The 23,572-nt window shown below is 46.2% G+C and overlaps 1 protein-coding gene across 2 annotated transcripts in view; it reads left to right on the forward strand.

The window, feature by feature from the left end:
* Positions 1-23,572, forward strand: part of COL15A1 (collagen type XV alpha 1 chain) — a 109,314-nt gene that overhangs the window by 82,973 nt on the left and 2,769 nt on the right. For both annotated transcript variants that reach the window (XM_058523629.1, XM_058523630.1), the window contains 12 exons: positions 1,205-1,273; positions 1,395-1,436; positions 4,251-4,296; positions 6,610-6,690; positions 7,126-7,175; positions 7,277-7,378; positions 8,295-8,439; positions 12,047-12,111; positions 13,452-13,580; positions 13,728-13,787; positions 14,523-14,582; positions 18,321-18,506. In XM_058523629.1, the coding sequence (XP_058379612.1) occupies positions 1,205-1,273; positions 1,395-1,436; positions 4,251-4,296; positions 6,610-6,690; positions 7,126-7,175; positions 7,277-7,378; positions 8,295-8,439; positions 12,047-12,111; positions 13,452-13,580; positions 13,728-13,787; positions 14,523-14,582; positions 18,321-18,506 (1,035 nt within the window). The remainder of the gene's footprint in view (positions 1-1,204; positions 1,274-1,394; positions 1,437-4,250; positions 4,297-6,609; positions 6,691-7,125; positions 7,176-7,276; positions 7,379-8,294; positions 8,440-12,046; positions 12,112-13,451; positions 13,581-13,727; positions 13,788-14,522; positions 14,583-18,320; positions 18,507-23,572) is intronic.

The raw sequence follows: 23,572 nt of genomic DNA on the forward strand, positions 1-23,572 counted from the left end.
AGGAAATCCGGTTTCAAGTCCCGGGTCTTCTGACTTCAGTAATATCCCGTCTTCCCTCCATCACACAGTCCCAGAGATTTGCATGTCACTGGGGGCTCAGCAAACGTGTGTGAGTGCATATCAAAGCTAGACCAGCTACTTAGGGACGGCCTCCCAAGATGGCAGACACTGGGGCATCAGCAGGGTCCAGGGTCTTGAATAAGGAAGCCAACATTTACTGAGCACCTACTATGTACCAGAGACTCTACGAAGTGCTTTGAAGGACAGTATCTCCGTCTTGATAATACCTATCCTGAGTGACGCTCTGTGGGGCCCTTGTTTACACCAGAGGTAACTGGGGCCCATAGAAGTTAAGTGACCACCGAAGGTCAACCAGTTAACAGGCACCACGCTAAGATGCAAATGCAGCTCTAAGTCTGTTGCTGCCTCTGTTTGCCCTACTCTGTCTCCACTTCGTATGTCCAGAAATGCAGAAAGGCAATTTTCCTGAGGCAGTGGGGTGCTGACCACACTCAGGACACCCGCTGGAGCCACTCGGTAGAGCAGACGCTGCCGCTTTCTCTTAGGATGGTCAGTGCAGCTTCCGTGTGGGCTGGATTCCTCACGCCCGTAGTCAGAGCCTCACCCTCTGGCTGCAAGGTCCCGCTAGGGCTCTGGGCTTGGGGGAGAAAACGTTGCATGGTATTAAGGCCAGGCTGACCTGGCTTTGGAAAGGACTCTGCTGTCTAGCAAGAGTTTTGCATTTATTTTTGCATTTTTTAAGCACTCTCCCAGGTACCAAATCACGTGAAGGACCCCCCACCCCCACCCCACTGCCCTTCCATTCTAGGGGTGCCCTGATGGAGAGGTGGTGGGCTCAGTATCGGCTGAGCACTGCTCTGGGAGTCAGAGTCTGGGTTCTGATCTCAGTTCTGCCGTAGGTTGCTGTTGAGCAGATCCCTTCCCCTCTCTGGGCCTCATTATCTCCGTCTGTAAACCAGGGGTAGTACTTGTTGCTCTGCTGCCTCCCGCATGGGTTGCTGTGAGGATGCGGCACGGTCACGGGTGTAGCCATGCTCTGTGGAAGGGACTGGCCACCCATGGGAGAAGTTACTTGGCTGTAACGGACCCTCATTGTGTCCCCAAACCCGAGGGGAAGTGTCCTGCAGCTGCTCTGTGCTCACAACAGCAGACACTCAGGAATGGCCTTCCTTTCTCCCTTCAGGGCCCACCTGGCTTACCTGGTCCTCCTGGCCCCCCTGGCCCCCCTGGAGCTGTGATTAACATCAAAGGAGTAAGTTGGGGTGTTGCGGGGGGCCTCCGTGGGGGAGCGGGGAATGGGCCCCAGGCTGGCCTAAGCTGGAATCAGGTTTCCTGATGGCCTCTTGTCTCTTCCCACTTCCCACTTCCCACAGGCCATCTTCCCAGTACCAGTCCGGCCGCACTGCAAAACGCCAGTAAGTAGCATGTAGTCACCGCCTTGAAGAGCAGGCTTTGGCACAGAAGGCAACTCAGAGAAGACGATCAGTCTTTGTCTTGAGGCCCTTCTGTCCATCAGTGTCCTCTTTGATATCTTCTATCACCTACATATAGACCCTTCAGTGACTAAAAGCTTCTAGATAATGGACTGTGGCAATGAAATATACTGGATCTTCTAAGGGTGCACACACTGACAGTGTTTCTTTTAACACAATCAAAAAAGCAGTGTCTTCTGTTATTGAAACCACATTAGCTTCATGCTTGGAGCAGTCTAATAAGGGGGGACATAGAACCCTTAAAAATATAGATGGGGGGCCGGCCTGGTGGTGCAAGCGGTTAAGTGTGCACACTCCACTGCAGCGGCCTGGGGTTCGCCGTTTCGGATCCTGGGCGTGCACCGATGCACTGCTTGTCAAGCCATGCTGTGGTGGTGTCCCATATAAAGTGGAGGAAGATGGGCATGGATGTTAGCCCAGGGCCAGTCTTCCTCAGCAAAAAAAAAAAAAAAAAAGAGGAGGATTGGCAGATGTTAGGGCCGATCTTCCTCACACACACAAAATATATATATACGGATGAGGGAAAAAAAGCAACTCCAACCAGTGCTCTTGCACTGGTTGCACTTTGGGATAAAATCCAAACCTGACTTATGCTGTCCTTTCCCAGTTGTCATGTTACTGACAGCACACAAGACTAGAGGCGGGGATCCTGTCTCCCTCCTTGTAATGAGGAAACAAACTGACTCAGCAAAGCTCACTTGTCCAAGGTCACGGGACTGACGGAGCTGGGACCATCACTCAGGTCCCCTGACCGCCAGGCAGCAGGTACAGGCACTGTGACTCCGAGGGGTCAGGCATGTGCCCCGTGGCCCAGCTAGTCAGTAGCACCGTCCCTGAGGTCTCACCTGTGTTAGGAGAGTCCTGTTTCTGTGGGAAATGCAGGGAGGGTGGCCTCTGCCTGTGCTTAGGCATTAGTCACGGAACTGTGCATAATCATTCTCCCATTCATTCGACAAATATTTGTTGAGTACTTATGGAGTGCCAAGTACTCTGCTGGGCCCTGGGGACACAGGATGAGCTAGACAGGCGTGGCCTCTGTTCTCAGGAGCTTGCAAATTACAGTTGAGAAAGATCCCTTGAAGTGGGTTCATAATTGATGCCTTTGGGGGAGGGGGTGATGAGGCTTCGGTCAGAGGCTTTAAAGTGACGCAGTTTGGCCTAGTATCTGCCTAGACATCTGTCGTGTCTGAACTTTGAGGCACCCTCAGCCCAGGGCCTGGGAACTCTGGCCTGGAGGGCATAGGACAGGAGCCACGTGTGTAAGGTGACCAGAGGGCCTGCTGGCTTCCAGGTCTACGTGAGGACAGCAGCAACCCAGGTCCTGTTGATGCCGATGGCCTGAAGGGAAACGTAAACTAGTGCGGGAGGGACCCTCCTGAGAGATGGCTGCATCCCACCTCTGCCTCCTTATCATATAGAAGGAGAGACTGCAGCCCCGAGAGGCAGAGGTGTGGGGCCCGTTCCAGCTCCCACCATGAGTTAATGCCTGAAGCCCCTCCCAGCTGACGTGACTTTAGGCTTCAAATGGACCAACCCTGAGTCAGCACCTGACAAACTTGAGAGTGTCTTAAAAATGCTCCTGAGATTACCGTGACCTGTGCTAGGAGCCTTTGCAGTAACCATGGCCTTTCGGGCTCATGAGTTTACTTAAAAGAAGCCAAAGATGAGCTCAGAGCATTTCATGTTGCCTGACTGGACACCACGGGGGCAGGGGCGTGGACGTTTCCTGGCCAGCTCTCAAAATGAACACTTGAAAAAGTAATGCTCCCTCTCCCATCTGGCATTTCACAAGCCCCTTCTGATTTCAGCCCCTTTATAGCACCAAAACAATTTACAGCTCACACCTGGAATGGGGGAACTTTATCAGCTTAGCTGCAGGAGACCAGCTTGGTGCTGCAGCCTTCATCCTTAACTTAGAAATGTTTTTCCTGGAAGATTCCCTTCCCCATCCCCTATCTTCTCTTGCTGACCCCTGAGCATCTTGTGACCCTCCACCCGAAAGCATAAGAAAATCTTGGCACCTGGAAAATCATTTTGATCCCACGTATCAACTGGGCAGAGGTGAAGACGGATTAGTAAAAGCAGAGTCACAGGTGGCTCTGTTTTAACAGATAAAGAAATGCAAGAATCTGGGAATGAACTGGGAAGGAATATTATCTTGAACAACTTGGACTCCAGACCCCTGGCACTTAATGGGGAGTCCAAAATAGCACCCCCAATCTAATGATAACCCCCCATTATTAATTACCACTACCATCAGCTCCTGTTCATTATGCTCGTCCTTGCTTATACACAGTAGCAAAGCTATCAGCTGGCCCACCTCCATGGCTGGGTACATCACTGGCTCGGATGCTTGACTTCTCACATGAATCCGTCTTAATTGATAGGAAAGGAGGCAAGAACACTCATGGTTGGCCAAGCCAACACTGGCACGATTGGTTGTCCTAAAACTTTGGGCTTCCCCTTTGCGGAGTTGTTTGGCCAAGAGGTCTTGGTCTGTCCACCCCACCCAGTTACAGATGGGTCCCCCAGTTGAAGGCCTGGGATGCTTGAGGGTACATTGAGGGCTGCTGGGGAGCTCAGGGCCTTTTGGGGCTCCAGAGCCAAAGGAAAGCTTGACTCCATGACATTGCCCCTCCTGCCACATGCCCCCGGGACAGGAAACAGTGGCAACCTGCACACATGAACACTAGGACAGGGTTTGCAGTGTATGACCTTGCTTTTCTCCCTCTCCAGGTTGGTACCGCTCATCCTGGAACTTCAGAACTCATCACCTTTCATGGTACACACTCCCTTCTTCGTCTCATGTTTCTCTGAGACATTTCCTGACTCTCATGACTCTGCAGAAGGTGGTTTCTATTTGCCCAGTGCTGGGCGTACCGTAGACCAAGTGGTCAGGAAGATCTGACTCTGTGGCGGGAAGGGTGGGAGCTGAGCCAAGGCAGTGGGACTAGGCACCTCTGTAGATCTCTGAATTCCTGGTTCCCGAGAGGTGTGAGAAATCAACGACCAGTGCTCTTGAGCCTAGAGATGAGGGCACACAGTGTAGACGAGGTTGAGGGGCTCAGGCTCAAGCCTCCCCTGACTTGATATTGGCCGGGCCTCCTAGATAGCACATCTTGGCTGGGCCTCATAGGTAGCAGGAAGAGCTCCATTTGTCCATTCGTTTGTTAGTTTCTTCAGAAAGCATCCACTGATTCCTTCTCCGTGCTTGGTGCTATCCCATGCTCTGGGCTGAGACAGATGACTCCTACTCTGTTTCTGCCACCCAGGCCCTTAGACACTGTTATGTGGAACTATTTAAAAAATCATTATAATGCAATATACTGAGAGCTAATGCAGGGAGGGCCGTGGGAGCTCAGAAGACCTTTGCTTCAGTGTTCCTGGACCAGCAACATCAGCATCTGCTGGGAGCTTGTTAGAAATGCAGAGTCTCAGGCCCACCGCAGACCTGCTGAATCAGAAGCTGCATTTTCACAAGCTCCCGGTTGAAGTGTGTGCACATAAAGTGTGAGGAGCGCTGATTCTGAGTGTTTGATTAGTAAGTTTGATCGGCACATTCTGTAGGAGCCTATCCACCACACATCAGAGGGGGGATAGGCCAGGAGACAGGAGCGTGCAGGTGAGCAGTCACTCTGGTCCCCTGTCCCCATGTACCCTGCCATGCTATTTGTCCCCCTTTTGATTGAAAAATCTGAACACTTGCAGTTTAAACAGGGGACGGTCTTTTTTTTCCCATACCGACTTCTAGCTTGGCTCTGTCACCCGCAGCCCGCCAGGTGGTGGTCTCTATGCTGATATCTGGCCCTGTGGGTTTTTTTGTTGCTTTTGGTTACAAAGTCCAGGCTGTTCTCACACTGCATGCTCAGATCCAATTCAAGGCTCTCCCTTCCCCTGGTGCAAGGTGGACCTTGGGGAGAGGGGGTGGTGCTGGATTTGCTTTCTCGGATCCCCAGTGGTTCCTTCACCGTGGGCCCCTCAGGGGGTAAAGGGAGGGAACAGATTTTTCTGGATGAGACAGCCCCATGAGCCCTTTGTCCTCGCACTTACTTGTGGGTTGTTACTCCTTCTCCTTTGGGTGAGCAGCCACGTGAGCTCAGTGTCTTCTCTGGGCATTGTCTGTAGTCTCCTTGTGGGTGGGTGGAGGCCCCGTGGCCCCGCTGTCCAGGTCCTGGCTCCAGCAGCTCCCCAGCAATGGTGAGGCCTTACTGGGTGCGATTGCATCTCCCAGCTGACCCCCAGCTGGCAGCATCATGCCTCTGATACTCCCATTCCTTCCCTCACGTTGGGAAAGCCTGAACCCCCCTACCTTGTCTACACCGTGTACCCCCACCTCCAGGCTTGAGAGCACTGGTTGGTTGATCTCTCACACCTCTTGGGAACTGGAATTCAAAGATCTAGTGTCCACCCCACCCATCAAGGTGGGGAAAGGGGATCGCTTCCCTTCCCAAATGCTGAACTCCCAGAAGGCTTCCTTCCTCCAGCCTCATTTCCCGTGTAAAGAGTTAGGAGAAAAGGGGTGGCCGTAAGGCCATTTCTGCAGAAACAGTGCTTCTCCCAAGTCCTGTGGGGAGAGGGAGGTGCCGGACAATTGGCATTCTTCCAACTTTCTAAGTGAATCCTTAGCACCCTTAGTTCTCCTCGCGGGCACTCCTGGGACATTCCTTTCCTCCCCTTACACTGTGCTGCACAGGCATAGATGAGATGGGACTAGAAGCTTGACTTGGTGTTGAGCCTCAGGCGACGTGCGTGAAGCCAGCCAAGAGAGAGTTAACTGCAGCCTCTGCTGGGCGCCCCCCACGCACTGCTGGTATCCTAAGGGTAGCGCTTATTCCATCTTGCCTCTTACTGCCCTTCGCTGTCTGTCTCCCCACTGAGACTGAGCTTTTCAAGGTCAGGAATTGTCTGCTGCACCTGCCTCTGCCCTCTCCACCATTTAGCAAAGGGTCTTATACCCTATGACTTCTCAATAGGCCTTTGTTTGTTGAGTGGACTTTGCTAAACGGGTTCAGTTTGAAAACTTGTCTCAGAAATGTTTTATATAGAATGAAGGTGATTTTTCACTCTCTTTTTTTAAATGTGTGTTTGATGGCAGGTGTTAAAGGAGAGAAAGGATCCTGGGGTCTTCCTGGCTCAAAAGGAGAAAAAGGCGACCAGGGGGCCCAGGGACCACCAGGTATTCCAACTCTCGTTCTGGATCTTGCCTTTGATTTTTGTTCATGAGAAATCCAATTGAGCAAGAAAGTAAGACTAATTACATTACCCCCTTGACTGCAAGCTCCATGGAGTTCCAGAGAGACCCAGTCATGGGTGCTACATGTCCAAGATGGAACGTTGTCGAGAGAGACCCGCAGTTCTAATTGGTCTTGCCTCACATACAAAATGAGGCCCGAAGAAGGCCAGGGACACGCCCGGGGTCCCACAGCGTCTGGGTTGTGGGGTCTGGGCCAGGACTGGTTTCTGCCTCCAAGCCCAGGGCCCATCTGTTAGCTAAACCAACGTGGGGTCACTTCCACTACAAAATAATCATGGTGGCCAACTTGGTTGCCGACTTTTATTTTTAAATTTCTGAGATTCTGATTGTGAATTTTACAAAGTGTTTCTTTTTCAGGCCCTCCAGTGGATCCAGCCTACCTGAGACATTTTCTGAACACCTTGAAGGTGAGTATTTCTCTACTAAACTTCTGGCCTGTGTTTCCAAGTTCTTGGGCTGATGTCAGAGACTGATTCATCCTGCTTCACTGAATGTTCTCTGCTTTCAGGGGGAGAATGGAGACTGGGGGATCAAAGGAGAAAAAGGAGACTCTAACAGTGACTTCTCTGTGTCAGGACCTCCAGGCCTGCCGGGAAATCCAGGCCTGGTTGTGAGTAGTGACCCCTCCACATCATCTTCCTCCATGAATCACAGCTTTCTCTGATGCCCCGAAATGTGCCTAGGCAGATGGAGAGCAAGGGTTTGTCACAGCACCACAAGCTGGAGGCAGGACTTGGGCTTCTGTCTCCCTCCCCGATACTTGGGGATACTGATGGGGAGCTTGGGTGAGGCCCACAGAGGAAAGGGAGCTGGCCAAAGCTATATGCATTCAGGTAACTTCCAGGTCACTAACCACACTGCCTTATTCATGTCAGTCGTGGAAAATTTGCTCAACACAAAGAGTTATTAATGGTGAGCACATCGGATCATGGAGACAGAATGGAAGGTGAGGGAGATATTTTTAGAGGGACTATTTGATTCTTCTGAAATGTCATCAGAGAAGGAGTCTCTAGGTAGGCTTGGTGTTCTTAGAATGAGAAGTTTCTCCAGGTCACAAAAGAGAAATTCAAGTTATGCCTCCAATAATGTTATGAGATCTTTGACCCTCAGGGACCACAAGCAAACTCCAGTCGCAGAGCTCACCATGAGGGTAGACCCAGCAAAGCCTGGAGACCAGGGTTCCACGTCCAGCTCTGCTGCTAACCTGCACTGAGGCCTTGGGCAAGCCCTTTCCCTCTCTGGGCCTCAGCTTCTTCATCTGTGAAATGCAAAGCCTAAACTAGCCGATCTCCAGGGCACTTCTGAGTCCAGAGCTCTCTGGGGTTCTCTGGAGAGTCAGTCAACATAATGACTGGGCTGCTGCTCTCAGGTCTTACACCACCTGAGTTGTGCCCAGGACTGAGGATAATGATAACAATAGCTGGTGTTTACTGACTTCTTACAAATGTCCTCATAAAAGAATAGATGGGGCTTCTAGTGATTAATGGTGCTTTCTCTCTTCTCTTACTGTGTACTTGCCTTGACAGGGCCAGAAAGGGGAGACTGTTGTTGGGCCCCAGGGACCCCCGGGTGCTCCTGGGCTGCCTGGGCCACCTGGCTTTGGAAGACCTGGTTCCCCTGGGCCACCAGGACCTCCGGGGCCACCAGGACCTCCAGCTATCCTGGGAGCAGGTTAGTACTGTGGGTGGTGCCCTCATTTATGCTGCCCCTTCTATTATGCTCAGGGTCACCACATCTGGGTGGCATGTCAGAGCCACACTGACAGAGGGCTGTTTCCTGGATGGAGCCTTTTTTCTTTTCTTTTTTAAAATTGAGATATAATTCGCATGCCATAAAATTGACCCATTGAAAGTGTACAATTCAGTGATTTTTAATATATTTACAAGATTTTACAGCCATCACCACTATCTAATTCCAGAACATTTTCATCCCTCCTAAAAGAAACCCTGTTCCAATTAGCAGTCACTTCTCTTTTCCTCCTCTCCCCAGACTCTGGAAACCATGAATCTACTTTCTACCTCTATGGATTTGTCTGTTCTGGACATTTCATGTAAATGGAATCATACAATATGTGCCCTTTTATGTCTGGCTTCTGTCACTTAGCATGATGTTTTCAAGGTTCATCCATGTTGTAGTGTGTATCAGTACTTCATTCCTTTTTATGGTTGAGTAATATTCCATTGTGTGGCGATACATATATATATATATACACACACACACACACACACACTACATACGTACATACATACCACATTTTGTTTATTCATTTATCAGCTGGTGGACATTTGGGTTGTTTCCAGTTTTTGGCTATTATGAATAATGCTGCTGTGAACATTCATGTATAAGTTTTTGTGTGGACATATGTTTTCAGTTGTCTTGGGTATAGACCTAGGAGTGGAATTACTAGATCAAACATATAGTTATTCTATGTTTAACTTTTTGAGCAACCACCAGACTGTTTTCCAAAGTGGTTGCAACGTTTTGCCTTCCCACTGGCAGTGTATGAAGTTTCCAGTTTCTCCTCATCTTCACCAACACTTGTTATTATTATATCTTTTTTATTCTAGCCCTCTTGTGCGTGTGAAGTGATATCTCATTGTGGTTTTGATTTGCATTACCATAATGACTAATGACGTTGAGCTTCTTTTCATGTGTGGGTGGAAATTTCTTGGCTGCTTTTTGATGCCTGGGCCTTAGGGACTTGAGGACCAGCACTGATTCTAACTCTCTAGGTAAAAATCTCTTTACTCTTTGGGGCCACAGTCTCTCAAATGAAAAATGGGTGAAATAGAAGAAAATCTCCATTTATTGAACATTTACCAAGTGCCAGGGACTCTGCTAGTCACTTCACTTCATTATTTTATTTTAGTAAATCACACAAAGCTTTATTTCATGAAGCCCTTCAAGGAAAGTATTAGCATCCCCATTTTACAGATGAGGAAAGTGAGACCCAGAGACATTTAGGAACCTTTCCAAGGTCACACAGCTAATAAGTGGCACCAACAGGATTAGGACCCAGATCAGCGTAGCTCCAAAACCTCTATTCTTTCCACTATGCCCATGGTGGGAAATAATAATAGCAGCAATAATAGCGTGAATGCATCATTTTCTGTTGTTTGGTTGGCATTTTCTGTTGTTTGGTTGTGTGGTGGAAGCATGCCTGGGAAGAGACCTACAATGTCTGGGGCATTGGGAAGAATTTTACACAGGAGGTGACTTTGGGGCTGGGGCTTTGACTTAGTCTTGGATCTTTTGGCTGCAAGTGACAGGAATGTCACTCAAACTAGTTCAAGCAAAAGGGAAATTTATTGGATGTGAAGGAGGGGGTGAACGATCAATTTGTGGGAGGGGCAGACATGCAGCGGGACCTCAGGTTCAGCCAGAACCAGGGGTTCAGCCCTTGCGAGGATTCTCTGGCCATCTCTCATCTCAGCTTCTCTCTGTTTGCTAGCTTCATGCTTCTTCACTGCAGACCACATCCTCTGCATGGTGGGAAGTAAGGTTACCGACAACTCACAGCTTCCTCTGTCAGCTAGAAATTCTGGCCTTCTTTCTCAGTGTTAGTTTGAAAAGTCCTGGGATGGGGCAAGTGCTGGGGAAGGATTCTGATTGGCCTGTCTTGAGCCAGATGCCCAACCTTGGACCAGTCACCTGTGGCCAGCAGTTAGGATCACATGAGAATGAGGCAGCTCCTTCTGGAACCAAATGGTTGTAGAGGTGAAGGGGAAGATCCCAAGAGAAGGTGAGGATTCTTGTCCTGCAAAGAAAGAAGGTGCTGGGTGGATTAAAACTGTAGGTGCCCACACAGCCTTGGGGGATGAGTAGGAATTGCAGGAGGTGGAGGGACATTACAGGGTGAGTACAGGACGCAGAGAATCTGTTGTCCGTAGTAGCTCAACACTGGGGCCCCAGGACTCCTTGCTCCTTTGAAAAGGATTGCCCCTCACATAATGTATGGCAATTCACGGTTACAAAACACTCTCATATTCATCATCCCATTTAACCTTCATAGCAGCCCTGGGAGGGAGATGAAATGGGTATTACTAAAAACTCATTTCACGGATAAAGATGCTGAAGCTGAGAGAGGCTAAGAGACTTGCTCAAGATCACAGTGCTAGTAGGAGACATGGCAGGGGTCCAAATCCAAGTCCTCTGACCCTGTATCCACTAGACATCCACCACTTATGTGTGGATTCTCAAGTCCTGTGTTGGAACCGCACACTTGCTCACAATGACCTGAAAAACCTCATACAGTAATTTTACTGGGACTTGAAAAAACCCTTAACTCTGCCAAGAGCTTTGCAGATTTGGCGGGGACAGGGGATTGGGGAGGAAGAAGGAGAGCAAAGGACAGGTGTAATAATACTTCTTTATGTTGGCCTAAGGTAAGGGCCTTTCGTTGGGGAACTGCGGTCTCCTAGAAAACTCAAGGACGTGCCTCAGGGATCTTTCCGTCATCCCACTAACACTTGATGTAGAGTTTTTTGTGCGTGTGTACACACACACATGCACACTGGGGAAGAGGGCAGTAGCCTTAATCTGCTTTTTAAGTTAAGCTCTTTAAGCTATGACTCTTCAAAAGCTAAGAACCCCTGGTTGAATGCCGTACAATTTGCAAAGCACCTTCCTAGTTGGTATTTTACTCACCTCTCAGCACAGCCCCGTGGAGAAGAAATGCCTGCTTGCATTTCACAGGTGAGGAAACCGGGGTTCAGAGCGCTTGCAGTTTCCCCAAGATCACACAGCTGGAAACTGACAGGCTGGGGACTTGAGTCCGTGTCTCCTGGCCCCAAGGCCAGGACTCCTGTCACTGCACCACCTTGTCCTCCTGCGGCCTGGCACCTGTACTTTCTGCGGCTCTCTCGGAGCCTGCTGCTTCTCGTTAGTAGGTGGTTACCTCCCTTCGTGGTTACTTCAGCTTGTCTCTTGATTGAAGTCAGTCATATGAGTCAGGGTATTTTTGGATGCAGTTGACAGAAAACTCAAACTGACTTATGCAAACAACAGAAGCAACAAGAATTTATTCACTTATAAAACTGAAAAGTCCTAGGCATGGCTTGATCCAAAACCCCAAGCAAGAATCCCAGCTCTTCCCCAAACCAGTCCGTGTGGCTGAGTCATGGGGGGCCCAGAACTCCCAGGATGAAATTGCAGGGCGGGACGCTTTGCAGCCTGTGAATGAGGGTGTGCACGCACCCCCTCAGGTGACCCACTCACATCTGAGGCATTTGTCGGAGAGCGTGGTTTTTTGTAACTTCCCTTTTCTGCTTTGTCTTAGCCGTGGCCCTTCCAGGCCCACCTGGCCCTCCAGGACAGCCAGGGCTTCCCGGATCCAGAAACCTGGTCAGTGTTATTATCAATATGTATTCATCCTTCTACCTTGGATGGGTTTACTTAGAACTTTGGCTGCAGTGTGTAGGGGCTGGCACACCTTTTATGTTGGAATCAGATCTCCATGACAATAGAATTGGTGCAGTTCCTTTAACAGAAGGTATTTATCATCTTTTGGGATGACTTATTAAGTAAAAAGATACAGAATACAAAATCATTTATGATTTAAGTTCTACCTTTCTAATCCTTAATTGACTAAACTGTAACAAGAACCAGTCATATTACATCAAAAAAACATAAGCACAAGAGGGTGAACAATATCACAGCAGGTCCCGTGCTGGTCTGATTTACTCTGGGTAATTCAGCCTTCTCCATTCTGCCAAAGGATGTCTCTTGTACGTTCATTACCCTGCAGATCTTTGGAGCAGGGTATAGCACGCAGAGGTTATTAGGATGCACAGAAAGAGGACAAATGCCTCACAAAGAGGTCAGGAGTCCTAGGAATGCTCCTTGCTCTTGGCTGGATTTTAGTCGGAAAATCTGGCTGCCAAATGAAGAAGCATCCAGTCGTTGATAGAATTTTGATGTCTGGTGCCTTTAGGGGATTTCTAAGCCATTTTGATGCACAAAATCATTATCTTCAAGGCTAGATGAAAATTAATTTTTTATAATCTTTCTCAGTTGAAATGAAAAATAAAAGTTCTTTTGGCTGCTATTTCTTTGAGACTTGATGCTTTTCAATAGATTTTTGCAGCTTTTATGTGTGCTCCTGGATAGGCCACGATGTCTGTCTAATCTTGGGCAGTTTTCTAGACAGAAAAATTACAGACCCTCATTTTCTGTTTATTTAATATTGGAACCACCTAGCCTGGCAAAGAGGATTCAAGACCTATGTAGAATTGCTCACTTGCTTGCATTTCTTATTCCAAATGAAAACAAGTTTGAAACTCTTTAAGGAGCAGCACGAGATAACCCATTTAACAATGTCAGTGCCACCGAGCTGCTCGCAAAAATGGAAGTGACACAACTTATTGATGATTTTGCCAGATCCAACATCCAACAAAGAATACCCTGTTTACAGTTTTTAAACGTCTTTGAACTCACGGAATATTATCTTCTTTGTTTTAATTCATTTGTTATAATTTAGATTTGTGTTTCAAGGCCATTCGTGTTTTTGTTTTATCAAAGAGAATGTCCTTTGCTTACTAATGAAGTTAGATATCTCTATACGCACAATAAGCCTTTTCATCGACTATGGTGGGATGGCTCATATTTGACTTTACAAAGAGGCCAGCTTTTCAAATTGTGCCACTGCTCTAAGGATAACTGGGGGATTTAAAACTATCTGACAGGTCACAGCATTTAGCAACATGGATGACATGCTGCAGAACGCGCATTTGGTTGTAGAAGGGACCTTCATCTACCTGAGGGACAGCACCGAGTTTTTCATTCGTGTCAGAGATGGTTGGAAAAAATTACAGGTAATTCTTACACTTCCTTTAACAAACTGCCTCCAGATGCCCTCTAAAAATAATAATCTACTCCTATAAATGCCATTTTTCTGTTTTGAAACTAAGCAAACAGCTTCTATTTGATGTTTCATTTTCAATGTACTGTTTTCCTTAAAGCTGGGAGACCTGATCCCCATTCCTGCTGACAGCCCTCCGCCCCCTGCGCTTTCCAGCAACGTGAGTGGTTTCCCTGCCTTACTTCTCGCTCCTTCGTCAGCATGTGCTGAGTCCCCCTTGGTGTCCAGCTCCTAGCTCTCCACACCCTGGACAGCCAGCTCTGCAGGTTTAGTATCTGGTGGAAGCCCAGAGATTACCAAGTGCCAACAGAATGTTCTCACAGCAGAGGGGAGGGAGAACTGGACCCAGAGGCTGGAGACCTGCTATTCCCACGTCATAGCTGAATCCTCTCGGGCAACGGGCTTCCTCTTTCTTGGCCTCAGTTTATTCATCTGTGAAATCATTGGTCGGCATAAGCCATCTAGAAGAACCCTTTAATTTTTGATACTCTGAGACTTCTTTGCCTGATAAGAACACTGGCAACTTACGTTGTCCGTTTTTTAATTCTATATCAACCCTTTGAGGCAGGTACTGTCACCCCCATTTTGCAGATGAGGAAATTGACGCTCTAGAGAGGTGACTTGCTCTATTAAGTGAATGAGTTAGCAGTAAAACAAGAGTCTTCTGCTTCTTTGGTTCAGTGCTCTTTCTAAGAGACTCGAGAATATCCCCTCCCTTTCTGAGGATCATGTTTTCATTCCAGCATGAATCTTGTCACAGTTAAGAGTGGCCCAAAGACAATGACAAACTATTTAAAGTAGCTTCTCAAGAGACATTGCGCTTGCACCTTGTGTGCCCTGAAGAACGGATCGAATGCATGTTCTGAACCGTTTGTTTTCCTCTTTTATGTAACAGCCGCATCAGCCTCAGGCTCCACTGACGTCTCTTTCCAGTGTCAGTTATGAGAGGCCTGCAGTAAGTACAGTTCATGCGTTTACTCTGCAAATGCTGAATGTGTGTCCACAGTGTGCCGGGCCCCGTGCTTGTTACACGGTTTCTACCCTCTGGATGCGTGCAGACTAGCGAGAGAGGCAGACAGAAAGTAGACAGTTCCAAGACAGTGTGCTAGGTTGTTTGGGTGAGACAAAGAAAGGATGCTGAGGCCGTGAGGAAGGTCAAGGACATCTGCCTTCTTTAGAGGAGGTGACCTCTCAACTAAGACGTAAAGGACAATTGAGAGCAGGTGTGAGCCAGGAGGGGGAAGAGAGTGGGAATTCCAGGCAGAGGGAACGTGGAACAGAGGGAGGCAAGGGGAAGTGCTGTTCTTTTCTGTCATGTCAGGTGTTTTAGTCTGGCTGAAGCAGTAGTGTTTGGAGCAGAGAAGGGAGAAATTTAGTTTGCAGAGGGCAAGGGCTGTCATCGAGGGCCTGTAAGCCAAGCTAAGGACTTTGACCTTTTCCAGTGGGCAGTGGGGAGCAATGAAGGGTCTAAAGCAATAAAGGGGTATATCAGATTGGCATTTCAGAACTTACCTTGGTGACAGTGCACACATGGATTGGAGGGGACAGGACCAGGGGCCCAAAGACCGGTTAGATGGCTCCTATACTATCTGACCTAGGATTACAGCAGTGAACATGTAGAAAAGTGGGCAGATTGGAGAGAAGTTAAGGAGGCAGGAGTGACAGATTTGGTCATTGATTGGATATGGGTCAGTGAGGATGAGGGAGATCAGGAGTGATGCCTAGGTTTCTGCTGGGGTAATTGAGTGGTCATAGTTTCCTTTCCAGGGGTCATTTTGTTGCTAGGATTAGAAACTCTCACTCTATTCTTTCACTAGCTTAAGTGAAGATCTTGTTCATATAATTGCAGGAACCTCATGGAACTCAATTGCAGGAAGTACAACAGGGCCTGGGGACCCTGTCCTCCCCTCCACCCCCACTCCATCACACGGACATAGGTTACATCTACAGAGCTCACACACAGCTTTGGGTGGCCATCCTGCTAAGACCTGCAGCTGGTCTTACAGCTGCAGAGCCCAATACCACCTGACTGAGTTCAGAGTCTTGGGAGAGAGAGTCTATATGGGTCATCTTGGGTCAGTTGCCTTCTCCCGGCCAAATCAAAAGTGGCCAAGAGAATGAGATTGAATGGCCTAAGGCCACTCTTTTTAGCAAGTGTCGTGGGGGCACTTTCAAAGAACAAGGAATGGCCTTGGCAGACACCAGAAACACATTTCCTATAGTGCTCCCGTTCACCAAGCAGGAACTCATTTGGGGCATCGTGAGTCTGAGGTACCTGTAGGATATCTGAGTGGAGACTAGCAGGAGGGAATGGGATATGAAGGTGTGAAACCTCGCAGTGGGTCTGGTCTGGGGATATAGACTCGGGAGTCTTCAGCAGAGCCCTGGCAATTGTGCTGGGGGTGGTAGGATTCCCAAAAGAGAATCTATACAGTGAGAAGAGATTGGACTGAGAGGAGCAAAAACAAAAAGGAACTGATGGAAGAGATAGGATAAGGAAACTGAGAAGCCAGAGCCAGAGAGGAAGAAAGAATGCCAAGCATGGTAGAAGCCAACAGGGTCAAATGCTGCCAAGAGGTCCATCAACAGAACTAAAAGGTGTCCTTCAAATTTAAAAGTAGAGAAAAGCATTCCTGTAGCATGGAGGGACGCCAACAAGATTCTAGTTGTTGAGGAGTAGATGGGAGGTGAGGAAAGAGAGAAATGAGTGTAGATAACCCTTCAAAAAGCTTAGCTATGAAGGAGAGAAGTGAGGGCGGCAGCTAAAGGATTTTTAAAATAGTATTTATAAATTCTAAAGTAATACATATTCATTGCAGAAAATTTCAACAATGAATAAAAAGAATGGAGAAGAAAATAGTAAATCTCCTATAGTTTCACCAAAACTATAGCCATCCACAAAATAACCATTTTAACATTTGGTTGTTGAAACGTTATTGTCTTCATAAAAATGATACCTATTCATTATAAAAATGTTCTAGTAGTTAGAGAACTACAAACACGAGTGCACGAAAGCCCTTGATCCCACCATTCAGAAACAGCCATCATTTCAGACATTTCTCTGTGTGTCTCCTTAAAGAAGGAGTGGTGGAGATAGGTGGCATCAGAGGCAGGGCAGGGAAGCCCTGCTCATCCCACTACACCTTTCCCTCTGTCAGGGAAGCTGTGTCCCATCAAGGCCTCTTGTGACTGCCCTTGGGTATAGCCCCCAGAAGCACACTGGTTGGAGGGTGATGAGACCATGGGGCCTCTTCCCTTGAGTGCTGTGGTCTGCAGATATGACGGGGAGGAAAAGAGGGGTGGGGGCTGTATACCCAGATGGCAAGGGCATCAGAGGGCTGGGGTTGGATGTGAGGCTGGAAGTCTGGTGGTGATGAGTTAGGAGTGTGCTGAAGCCCCCTCCCCATCCTAAGGGCTGGGAATGTAGGAGCATATAGTGCTGCTACTGGGAGGGCTACAGGGGAAGCCTCGTCTCAGTGTGTGTGTGGGGGGGGTGGTGGGGGATGGTCCTGGACCTCTGTCCAGCATGGTGATAAAGGCAGAACCAGGGATGAGTAAAAAAGAAATTGGAGGAGGTAGCAGGCTTGGAGTCTGTCCTCTTCAGAATGGGAAAGAAAGGGGTAGTGAGATGGAGAACAGTGTCTGGAGGAGTGCAAGGACTTTGCAGTCTGGACATTGTAGTTCACGGCCAGCTGTGGGCAACCAGCTGGAAACATACAAAGGCTTTTTTGGACATGAGAGGCCACACGGAAATGGGGAGAGAAGCACGACCACCTCCTGCCCCAGCACATGGGGGTCATTTCACATCCTTTGGTTTAAGATAATTCAAAATATTTTTCTTGTCTGGAGACTTGGGCCCGGGTTCTGCACCAGCCCTCCCAGCTCTGTGCTGATGAGGTAAAAGTTACTCCTGAGATGAGGCTGAGGAGGAGGATGACTGCTCCTTGATTATGAGATGTATTCCAGAGGGTGCAGCAGAAAGGGCTAGAAGAGAAGGCTGTAGGAGAAGGCTGGCTTTGGGAAGGGAAAGTGTGGGAGAAAAGAGCCTATGGAATGGCTTTTATTTGGGCTGCTGACCAAGGTAGCCGGGATGTGAGGCTAGAGTTACTGTAGGACCCCTAGTTTCCAAAAAAGTCTATCCCAGCAGTCTTAGTAATAAATGTCACGACCTTTTCCTTTCAATGTGTTTTCCCTCTGGCCCCTCACCATCAGCCCGGGCCCACTTGGGAGGTGGAAGAAAGGGCAACAGGTAGACAGTTTGGTGTGGCTCTGTGATCCAGGACCAAAGCCAGCCAAAACTCTACAGGAAACGGAACTAGGGGCAGACGCAGAGGTATCAACAAATGACCTGCCTGCAGGCTGGATTCAGATCTCTGAAGAGCTTTATTTGGTCCAAGCAGCATTTTGTTTTGTTTTGTTTTGTTTTTCTCGTATGTGGAAGAAATTTCCACCATTTAGAGGTGTTCAGAGAGCTGAAACAGGCTGCCTGGGGAGCCCTGAGCTCTCCTTCACTGAAGATGGGCAGGCAGGGACTGGACCTCCAGCGTCAGGTAGAGGTTGAATAGGGTAACATCTAACGTGCTTCCATCCCCAGAAGTCTGGGGTCTTATTGGGAACATGAGATGGTTATGGGGTTGGAGTTCGCTTTTAACTCCTTAACTGCTCTATCTTTTCTCTCCCTTACTTTTTTCAGCTGCACTTGGTTGCTCTGAACACGCCATTTTCTGGGGACATTCGAGCTGATTTTCAGTGCTTCCAACAGGCCAGGGCTGCAGGACTGTTGTCCACCTACCGAGCTTTCTTATCTTCCCATTTGCAAGATCTCTCCACAGTTGTGAGGAAAGCAGAGAGGTACAGCCTTCCAATAGTGAACCTAAAGGTAACAATAAATGTTGTTTCCATTGCTTGCTGGGTGCATCAGTCTCCACAGGGACTGTAGGCAGGTGCCACTTCCTGACATCATCAGAAGTGTGCTGGTTCAAGGCCTAGCCTGGCCCTGATTGGCTGTGTGACTTCAGGTGGGTCACTTTCCCTCTCTGGACCCCAGTTTCCTCATATTTACAGTGGCCTTTTCTGCTTGGATGGTCTATGATGCTTAGAGCAGACAGCACATCTAAGCTGCCAAAGGCTGGCAGACATTCTTCTGCCCTCATTCACTGGCACGGCAGAGCCTTGTAGGATCCCTCAGTTGTACCATGGAAATAGCTGATTCCTTTAAGGCTACAGAGGGACGGCTCTGTTGCCGCTCACATGCATCCTGGGTTCTGACCTCTAACTAGATCTCAAAGGTACTTTGAGACCCTTTGGTCTCTGTGAGCCCAAGATTCCAATTTGGAGCCTTGAGGGTAGCAAGCTCCATCCTGCCCCCACACCCAGCACCTTCCATCTCCTTTCCCAAAGTTCTATTCCACCACATTCACTCACTCAAATTATTTGTATTCTTAGAATACGAATAACTGAAAGAAACTGGGCTCTTTGAGGAAAAAGAGTAAGAGATTCATCTCCATATCACCCACAATGTAGTCTTGCATAAAGTCTGGTGCAAATTTGAAGCTCAGTATGTACTATAAAATTTTTTAAATAACAGTAATAAAATAAAGACCTAAGAGGAAAGGGATTGAATCGACTTAGTCTAAGGAACTAAGAGGTCATCAGATAATAGACTATCTCATCCGCGAGATTTTTTATACAAACCTCAAGGTAACAACTAAACAAATAATCAGAACAGAATCATATATGATAAATAAAGAGAAAACTAAAAGAGTCATCATACAGAACTACCAAACTGAACTGGTATTCCGAAACACATGGGATGGGAAACAAAGGAAATGCAAAAGAACCGGAAAATAAACTATGAAATAGCAACATTAAGCCCTCATATATCAATAATCACTCTAAATGTAAATGGATTGAATTCTCCAATCAAAAGACACAGAGGGGTGGGACGGATTAAAAAGCAAGACCCAACAATATGCTGCCTCCAGGAAACACATCTCAGCTCTAAAGACAAACACAGGCTCAGAGTGAAAGGATGGAAGACAGTACTCCAAGCTACTGGCAACAAAAGAAAGCAGGTGTTGCCATACTTATATCAGACAAAGTAGACTTCAAGATAAAACAGGTAATGAGAGAAAAAAGGGGCAATATATAATGATAAAAGGGACACTCCACCAAGAAGACATATCAATTATAAATATATATGCACCCAACATAGGAGCACCAAAGTACATAAAGCAACAAACCTAAAAGGAGATATTAACAACAACACAATAATAGTAGGGGATCTAAATACCCCACTTACATCAATGGATAGATCATCCAGACAGAAAGTCAATAAGGAAATAGTGGACTTAAATGAAAAACTAGATGAGATCGACTTAATAGACATATACAGAGCACTCCATCCAAAAGTAGCTGACTACACATTCTTCTCAAGCATGCATGGAACATTCTCAAGGATAGACCATATGTTGGGAAACAAGGCAAGCTTCCATAAATTTAAGAAGATTGAAATCATAACAAGCATCTTTTCCGACCATAATGCTATGAAACTAGAAATCAACTACAAGAAAATAACTGGGAGAGTGACAAAGATGTGGAGAGTAAACAACATGCTACTGAACAACCAATGGATCATTGATGAAATTAAAGGAGAAATCAAAAAATATCTAGAGACAAATGAAAATGCAAATACGCCATACCGACTCATACGGGATGTAGCAAAAGCGGTCCTGAGAGGGAAACTCATAGCAATACAGGCCCACCTGAACAAACAAGAAAAATCCAAAATAAGCAACTTTAAACTATGCCTAAGAGAACTAGAAAAAGAAGAACAAACAAAGCCCAAAGTCAGTAGAAGGAGAAAAATAATAAAAATTAGAGCAGAAATAAATGAAATTGAAACCAAAAAAACAGTAGAAAGGATCAATGAAACAAAGAGTTGGTTCTTTGAGAAGATAAACAAAATTGACAGACCCTTAGCCAGACTCACTAAGAAAAAAGAGAAAACTCTCAAATAAATAAAATTAGAAATGAAAGAGGATAAATTACAATGGATACCACAGAAATACAAAGGATTATAAGAGAATACTATGAAAAACTATATGCTAACAAATTGGACAATCTAGAAGAAATGGATAAATTCTTAGACTCATGCAACCTCCCAAAACTGAACCAAGAAGAAACAGAGAGTCTGAATAGACCAATCACAAGTAAAGAGATTGAAACAGTAATCAAAAACCTCCCAAAAAATAAAAGTCCAGAGGCCAGCCCCATGGCTCAGCAGTTAGGTGCTCGCGCTCTGCTACTGGCGGCCCGGGTTAGGATCCGGGCGCACACCGACACACCGCTTGTCTGGCCATGCTAAGGCGGTGTCCCACATACAGCAACTAGAAGGATGTGCAGCTATGACATACAACTATCTACTGGGGCTTTGGGGAGAAAAAGGGAAATAAAGGAGGATTGGTAATAGATGTTAGCTCAGGGCCAGTCTTCCTCAGCAAAAAGAGGAGGATTGGCATGGATGTTAGCTCAGGGCTGATCTTCCTCACAAAATAAATAAATAAATAAATAAATAAAAGTCCAGGACCAGATGGTTTCTCCGGAGAATTTTACCAAACATTCAAAGAAGATTTAATACCTATCCTTTCAAACTATTCCAAACAACAGAGGAAGATGGAACACTTCCTAACACATTCTATGAGGCCAACATCACCCTGATACCAAAGCCAGACAAGGACGATACAAAGAAGAAAAACTACAGGCCAATATTGCTGATGAACATAGATCCAAAAATCCTCAACAAAATATTGGCAAACCAAATACAGCAATATGTTAAAAAGATCATACACCATGACCAAGTGGGATTTATACCAGGGATGTAGGGATGGTTCAACATCCGCAAATCAATCAATGTGATACACCACATTAACAAAACAAGGAATAAAAACCACATGATCATCTCAGTAGATGCAGAGAAGGCATTTGACGAGATCCAACGTTCATTTATGATAAAAACTCTCAACAAAATGGGTATAAAAGGAAAGTATTTCAACATAATAAGGGCCATATATGACAAACCCACAGCCAACATCATACTCAACGGGGAAAGTCTGAAAGCCATTCCTCTGAGAACAAGAACAAGAGAAGGGTGCCTGCTCTCGCCACTCTTATTCAACATAGTACTGGAGGTTTTGGCCAGAGCAATTAGGCAAGAAAAAGGAATAAAAGGAATCCAAATAGGCAACGAAGAAGTGAAACTCTCACTATTTGCAGATGACATGATTTTATATATAGAAAATCCTAAAGAATCCATTGGAAAACTATTAGAAATAATCAACAACTACAGCAAAGTTGCAGGGTACAAAATCAACTTACGAAAATCAGTTGCATGTCTGTACGCTAATAACGAACTAACGGAAAGAGAACTCAAAAAGATAATTCCATTTACAATCACAACAAAAAGAATAAAATATCTAGGAATAAATCTTACCAAGGAGGTGAAAGACCTATACAATGAAAACTATAAGACATTATTGAAAGAAATCGATGATGACATAAAGAAATGGAAAGATATCCCATGCACATGGATTGGAAGAGTAAACATAGTTAAAATGTCTATATTACTTAAAGCAATCTACAGATTCAATGCAATCCCAATCAGAATCCCAATGACATTCTTCATGGAAATAGAACAGAGAATACTAAAATTCATATGGGTCAACAAAAGACCCGAATAGCTAAAGCAATCCTGAGAAAAAAGAACAAAGCTGGAGGCATCCCAATCCCTGACTTCAAAACATACTACAAAGCAACAGTAATCAAAACAGCATGGTACTGGTACAAAAACAGACACACAGATCAACGGAACAGAATTGAAAGCCCAGAAGTAAAACCACACATCTACGGACAGCTAATCTTCGACAGAGGAGCTAAGAACAACCAATGGAGAAAGGAAAGTCTCTTCAATAAATGGTGCTGGGAAAACTGGACAGCCACATGTAAAAGAATGAAAGTAGACCATCTGCTTTCGCCATTCACAAAAATTAACTCAAAATGGATCAAAGACCTGAAGGTGACACCTAAAACTATAAAACTCCTAGAAGAAAATATAGGCAATACACTATTTCCCATTGGTCATAAAGGAATCTTTTCAGATACCATGTCTACTCGGACAAGGGAAACTAAAGAAAAAATAAACAAGTGAGACTTCATCAGATTAAAGAACTTCTATAAGGCAAGTGAAACCAGGATCAAAATGAATAGACACATCTATTTGATGTGCAAATATAAAATATTTGCACATCATATATCCGACAAGGGGTTAATCTCCATAATATGTACAGAACTCATACGTCTGAACAACAAAAAAACAAACAACTTGATCAAAAAATGGGCAGAGGAAATGAACAGACAGTTCTCCAAAGAAGATATACAGGATGGCCAATAGGCACATGAAAAGATGTTCAACATCACTAATCATCAGGGAAATACAAATCAAAACTGTACTAAGATATCACCTTACACCCATTAGAATGGCTATAATCACCAAGACAAAAAACAGCAAATTTTGGAGAGGTTATGGAGAAACAGGAACCCTCATTCACTGCTGGTGGGAATGCAAATTGGTGCAGCCTCTATGGAAAACAGTACGGAGATTCCTCAAAAAATTAAAAATAGAAATACCCTATGACCCAGCTATCCCACTACTGGGAATCTATCCAACGAACCTGAAATCAACAATTCAAAGAGGCTTATGCACCCCTATGTTCATTGCAGCATTATTCACTATAGCCAAGAAGTGGAAGCAACCCAAATGTCCCTTGACTGATGATTGCATAAAGAAGATGTGGTATATATATACAATGGAATACTACTCAGCCATAAAAAAAAGACAAAATCGTCCCGTTTGCAGCAACATGGATGGACATGGAGGATATTATGTTA

The sequence above is a fragment of the Diceros bicornis genome, chromosome 28 (assembly GCF_020826845.1).
Source record: "Diceros bicornis minor isolate mBicDic1 chromosome 28, mDicBic1.mat.cur, whole genome shotgun sequence".
In the NCBI taxonomy this organism is placed as follows: Eukaryota; Metazoa; Chordata; class Mammalia; order Perissodactyla; family Rhinocerotidae; genus Diceros; species Diceros bicornis.